The sequence below is a fragment of the Prunus avium genome, chromosome 8 (genome assembly GCF_965620075.1).
Source record: "Prunus avium chromosome 8, drPruAviu1.hap1.1, whole genome shotgun sequence".
In the NCBI taxonomy this organism is placed as follows: domain Eukaryota; kingdom Viridiplantae; phylum Streptophyta; class Magnoliopsida; order Rosales; family Rosaceae; genus Prunus; species Prunus avium.
In genome coordinates, this window is record NC_142291.1 from 36,418,342 (window position 1) to 36,424,984 (window position 6,643).

A 6,643-nucleotide genomic window follows, 5' to 3' on the forward strand; every position below is an offset into this window, starting at 1 on the left:
TTGCTGGTGGCCGAAATGGAAAAAATTAAAAGAATTAGGAAAAAAAACCCTAATAAGGAAATTATGTATGGTATTCGTTACTGGTTACATGAATATTGGACTTTGACTAGTTCATCTATTTGAAATTTTTTTTTTTAAAGAAAATTACTTATGTCATTCTCATCGTTCAAGGCATAGGCTACGTTATTACGAATTTGCCTTTAATGGGTAACTGCTCATAAATACACTTAACATTATTGTCGAAGGAAATTTCAAAACATTGCAGACATTCAATACTTTGGCGACATGACTCATTATCAGATGTTGCATCTATATAAAACATCTCTTATTATATCGGCATGTATTTTCTTTAATCCAACAACTGGTGATGAGTGCACCTAGATGGCATGTACACTCGAATTGGCAAGTATTGTGGTAGATGTGACAATATGGTATAGCTATTTGATATCACGTAGTAAACTCTAGATAGAATATATCCCTATTTTTAAATATAAGCGATAATCTAACCATGAGTTCAAACTTGAGACAATTCGTTTGCAAGTTAAAACTCTTTCTCACTGGTCTAAACATATCCCTTATTATATTGGAATTTGTTTTGTTTGATAAAATCATGGTGTAATCAATTTTTTATTTTATGGGTCATGATGATTTGGTCAAGTGTGAAAGTATAAACGTTTTCACAAAAATTTTGTTCTTTATTGACTTTTGAGAAAGTGATCAATGACTTTAGTTTGCTTAGGGAGTAAGATTATAAAATACGAAAGATTCTCCAATAAGGGTGTGCCTACTATTAATCTCATGGGCTGGCAATAACATGGCGAGCGCAAAGAACGTACTCCGTTACCGTTGAATATTTTTGTTGGGTATAAAAATAATGCAGGCCCAAAATGCCCCAAACAAAACATCACTCATCTCAACAGGCCTGCAATCTTCTATCAAGAAAGGCAAAACAAGCCTGGGTTCACAGAGATATTACTGCCTACAGTGTTGAATATGAACAAAAATTAGTTCTCCGGATAGCATAAATTACCAACTTAAAAGTACAAACTGTTTATTTGAAGCCAAAAATTATCAACTTGCAAAATGTTTACCAAACATCAGATCATTGACATCAAATGATAACACAAACAATAAGAGTACTTATTATACAGATGCTACGAAATTAAGCAGAATAATACAAGGAGTGAGGATGTCTTTAACCGGGACGGACGAGAAGGTAGATAAACATCGACGTTAGTCCTGCCATGATTTAATTTGCTCGTCTGTTGTATACAAGCTTCTTAAACATCGTCTACATAAAGGACAACAAGATGCTAGGTGATATAAAAGGACCACCCTCCAGCATTATCTACAAATTTGAAAAATGATATTTTTTCTTGGCCAAGTAACCCTGCCATCTGCATTGGTGTCAAGCAAGTTGCAGTAAATGAAATGTTAGTACGCATCATTAGCATCCAGTTCTTATATTCAGGGAAGGGACCATGCATTTCTGTTGTTTGTTGTCAATGCACATGCCCTTCCAAATCGGGGAGCACACATGCCATCCATAGAGTAGATATGCAATATATGATTGAAGGCCTCAAATCTCCACAAGGTAATTGGTTTATATGAAATGATCAACCACCGAAATTTACGTACCTTAAGGAGCACAGAAGTGAGGCAAACTAAGAGGTAAAAAGGCAGAAAATGGACTAACTAGTCTTGCCACCTTAATAATACAAGCAGTGACACAAACACACAATAGCACATATGGTAGATAGATAACATGAGAATCTCAGATCATTAAATTTCTCAACTGGACAATCTCAGCTCAATATGTAATGTTCTAAAAATCCATGTAAAAGGGGCTGTGTTTTCTATATGATGAATGTTCATAATTCATGGCCATAAAAATTGCAACCCAATACGCACATTGAGCAGCAGTTTATCCCATGCTTTCCACTCAAAACTACCATTAATATTAATTTATCTGGCCTAAACTAAGTCACATAGAGTTAGGGCCACATGAGGCCCCAAACTTATTGGCTCTTCAGTACGTACATTGCCACAACATTTGTGATTGAGATTTGGGTGTGTTTAGGATTTAGATTCATGAATGAGGGAACACTTTCATAATCTATTGATTACTTGCGAAAATTTTCCGTGAAAGATTTAGCCACTTAGATTTCCTTCTTCTAATAAATCCATCATAAATCTTCAAGGAAACCTAACCTTCACATATGATGCCTACTGATCTACTCTAAATTTGGCACAGAAGCTCTTGTCAATTCAATAAAGAACCATTATAGCTAAGTAAATCCTACAGAACAAATTCAAACCCACCAAGAACAGCCTTACAAACTGCAATTCCAAACTCGAAAAATCTCACACTAATGCCAAGCAGACAGAGTAACACAAACCAAAAAGCTATAAATGAACAAGAAAACAGAACATGAATGAATTCATACCAAGAAATTGAGGAAGCAAATATCAGTCAAACATGGGCTGCACAGGGGCAACATCATCTCCTCCTCCTTCACTCTGAAGAATACTATGAAGCGAAACCGTGGACGAAAAGCTAACAACTTTATGGAACTTATTAACAGGGGAAGGCAATTGGGGCACTTTCCTCCATCTACACTTCCCATCCTCACTGCTAATCTCACAGATACAAGCTGGGTACTTCTTGTGATACTCCTCATTGAACACGTATATCAGATTGCCCAGCCCCACGCATTTCAAGCTTGCAAACTTGTCTTCTTCATCCCCATCGAACAACCCATACAACAAGTCATGAGGCATGATCGCAATCTCGCTGAACTCCATGGTGGCCTCCTCGATCTTCCACAAATTGAAGGAGGACCCAAGAGGGCCGTTGCAGATTCCAGCTAGAACGAGCCGGTCCATGCAGGAAATCAAGAAGGAGAAGACGACCCCGGGTGGGCGGAGAGTCTGGACCTCGCTCCAGAGATGGGTGTGGAGATCAAATGAGGAAATGAAGCAGGAGTAGATGCCGAAGACGTAGAACCGACGCTTGAAGAGGGCCGATGAGAGACTCTGGGACGAGTTGCCGGAGCGGAAATCGGCGGGGAGAGGAGGGCAGAGGAGCCAAGAATCGGAATTGGGATTGTAAATCTCCACAGCCAAACGGTCCTCGATGTCGACCAAATTGCCGATGAAGCGGACGCCGCCGACGACGATGAAGCTTGGCGGAGACGACGAGCCAGAGTCGAAGACGCCGACAAGGGGGTTGATGCGGGAGAAGCGGAGAGGGGAGGTAGAGTGCAAATGGCGCTTGAGGATTGGGGAGAAGGTGAAGAATGGGGCGGTGATGAGGAAGAAGCCATCTACGCCGAGGAAGGAGGAGGACTGGGAAGGGAAGGTGGGGGAGGGGAGGCGGAACCAGCGATTGGAGACTGGGTCGAAGGCGAAGGACTGGTTGAAGTTGGAGGAGGTGTTGTGGATGCCGTAGAGGAAGAACCAGGGGTATTTCTGGGATTGGGTGGAGAGCTGGGAGAAGGTGGAGGAGGAGATGATGGAGTGCCAGAGCTTGCAGACGGTGGAGGCGCGGATGAGGGTTGGGATTGGGAGGTAGGAGAATATGAGCTCTGTGACGTCTGAGCTGAGGTTGCTCATGGCTGTCATTTTGGGATTTGGCTTTGTTGCAGAGAGGGTCAGAAAGAAGGAGAGAGAAGAAGAAGAAGGCAGGTGGTGGGGAGGAACCGACGAAATGGGTAAGGGAGAGAGATAAAAGATGGGAGTGGTTGGAGTTTGACTTTGACACAGTGTATGTGTGAAGTTGTGGGCCCTCCATCGTCGTCGACTACACCCGCGCTACTCACTCAACTATTATTTATTGGCTTAGCATCTCCAACCGATGTGTCAAAAGTGCCACATAGACGTTTAACAGCTAGAAATAACATCTCACATCACTCCAACCGATGTGTCAAAGCTGATATGGAATGAAGGCTAGAGATTGAGATGTTATTTTTGACATCCCAAAAGCAAGATGTCAAATGAATATTTTATTATTTTTTCTTTTCTCTTCTTTTTAATTAAAAATAAATCAACACTAAAATGCAATAAAATAATAATTTAATTTGACATATCAGTTGGAGTGTAAAGCTGTGTAAGATGTCAAATTGCCACATCAGCCATCAAATTTAAATTTGATGTTTGGTATTTGACATCTCCCTTGGAGATGCTCTTATTTATTCTTTCACCCCTTTAAACATAGCCTCAGTCACACTTTATCTTTTTAAATTGAAATTTTCTCACTTAACTCTTTAAATCTCGAAAAATTGCTAAAATTTTCTCACTTTATCACTTCCGACCATTTCCATCCACAAAACAATTAAGTGTGTTGACGTGGCATGGGCATTCTAGTAATTTTAGCTCCTTATTTTCTCTATTCTCTCTCCGTATGTCCCTCTGCCCCTCTTTTCTCTCCTATCCCAAACCCAACCTCCATCGCACCCCACCCTCACCCTCACCCTCACCCCCTCCTCCCTCTTCTATCTTCTCTTTTCTCTTTGCCTCTTTCTTGTCTCTGCCTTTCTCTTCTCTCCCATCCCCTCCCTATGCACAACCCCCAATGCACCTCCATCGCATCCCAACCCCTCCCCTCCCTCTACATTTCTCTTCTCTCACCTCCATCGCACCCCACCCCTCCCTCCTCTTCTTTCTTATATATATACAGAAATTCTCTTATGCGGACATCCGGACATTATTATCGTGCGGACGCAGTGTATTTTGTACTACCCCTCTCTGTTTTCCTGCCTGTTTACAATAGGATCCGCACGATAATAACGTGCGGACATCCGGATAAGAGAATAACTGATATATATATATATATATATATATATCTCTCTCTCTCTCTCTCTTTTTGCCAAGAGAAAAGATGAGTAGTGGCTGTCGAGGATATTTTTTTAAAAAAAATTTAAGTGGTGGTGGTCATTTGGGTGTGTTGAGTAATTCCCTGGAGGGTTAGGTTTGGGTTGGGGGTTGGGTCTGGCGAGGGGAGGGGAGAAAAAAAAGAGGTAAAGAGGAGAAAGAAGTAGAGAGAATAGAGAATAGTGAAGAGGGAGGAGGAGGAGGAGGAGGAGGAGGGGGTGGGGGTGGGGTGTGATGGAGGTTGGGTCAGGGAGGGGAGAGAAGAGAGAGAGAAGATAAGGAGCTAAAATTACTAGAATACACATACCACGTCAACACACTAAACAATTTTGTGGATGGAAATAGACGGAAGTGGTAAAATGAGAAAATTTCAGCAATTTTTAGAGATTTATGGGGTTAAATGAGAAAATTTAAATTTAAAGGGGTAAAGTGAGATCGAGCGTTTGTTTTATGGGGCGAAACAGTAAATAAGCATTGTTTATTTTCGGGAAAAAGTCATTTTTGGTCTTGTTTTATTATTTTAGTTTCAAATCGGATCAATTTGAGGACATGTTACAAAATTTGTTAAAATATCTTCAATTTCATTACAAACTATAAAGAATAATACTAGTCTTACCACAATTTTATACCACATGATGTGAAAGTTGATGTGTACATACCACATTAGCTAATTAATGTGATTAACACTTTTTTAATTTATTAAATTGATTTAATTGATGTGACATATGATATGAACATGTCACATCATGTGGTATGAAAATGTAGGATAAAAATGTGGTAAGTGTAGCATTACTCTTATGTAAAATCTCATATTCAAAACATAATGAAATTGAAAGGATTTTGACAAAATTTTGAATTGCTCATATTTAAAATTACAATGATAAAGTTTATAAAATTGAAACTACGATAACTAAACTGATAAACTGACATACTATGAGGACTCAAAGTGACTTTTGAGCAAAGACCCATTAGTGTAGTGGTTTGGAACAATTGCTCCTTCAAAAAAGGTCATGAGTTCCTATCATCCGTGTAGTGTATGTGAGTTTAACATTTATCGCCTTTCGCAACAGAAAAATTATAAAGATGAAAAATAAGTCAAAGGTTGGAATGCATATAATTAGTAATGTCGGTAGGTAGGTGGCCCTTGATATATATAAGAAAGTTTTATTGTGAGCATGTTAATATGAATGGATGATTATATACTAGCGTAGCGTGTGAGCAATTGTGGAGTGATTTGGTAAAAGAACATTTCTACGCATATGATTATGCAAAACCCAAGTGTATTAGATAAATCCAATCTTCTTTTTTGCTTTTTCTTTTTCTTTTTCTTTTTTGTGCATTTGATAATTTTTTACTAGTATGCTATTTTTAGATAAATAACATATATTTTTGGAAGGAGACAAGACAAACTCTTTTCGACTCTCACTTTCCTGGTTTTCCTTCCTTCTGGGACAAGACAAGGCAATGCTCATTGTGTGACTCCAATTACTTAGTCACCTCCAATTACTTCAGAAAAGGTGATGGGTTATGCTTAATTACTCCAATTACTTTAGGATCCTTTTTTTATTTTGGGTGTGAAGTGAAGTTTGGGAGCTCAAGAATTGTAGTTGAGAATGTTGGGTTGGTTTATACAAAGTGTACATTGCAGTGGGTGAGTGTAGCCATTCTTTGTTGGTCAGCCCATGATGTCGCTTCCATTCCAAGTACAACAATTGTGACTTATCTACTGTAGAATTTCAATGAGTGTTGAATATATACCCAAAGTCTAATC

General features: G+C 39.2%; 1 protein-coding gene across 1 annotated transcript; it reads right to left on the bottom strand.

The window, feature by feature from the left end:
- Positions 1-1,026: 1,026 nt before the first annotated feature.
- On the bottom strand, positions 1,027-3,736 carry LOC110770683 (Galactose oxidase/kelch repeat superfamily protein). The gene is made up of 2 exons (XM_021974883.2): positions 2,448-3,736; positions 1,027-1,397 (listed from the first exon to the last, which is right to left on the bottom strand). The coding sequence occupies exon 1, from the start codon at positions 3,622-3,624 to the stop codon at positions 2,470-2,472; it is 1,155 nt and encodes a 384-aa protein (XP_021830575.1). The 5' UTR covers positions 3,625-3,736; the 3' UTR covers positions 1,027-1,397; positions 2,448-2,469.
- Between the last annotated feature and the right edge of the window lie 2,907 nt (positions 3,737-6,643).

What these genes read in the sequence shown, in the direction of transcription:
- LOC110770683 (XM_021974883.2), bottom strand. Translation starts at nt 3,624, where the DNA reads ATGACAGCCATGAGCAACCTCAGCTCAGACGTCACAGAGCTCATATTC.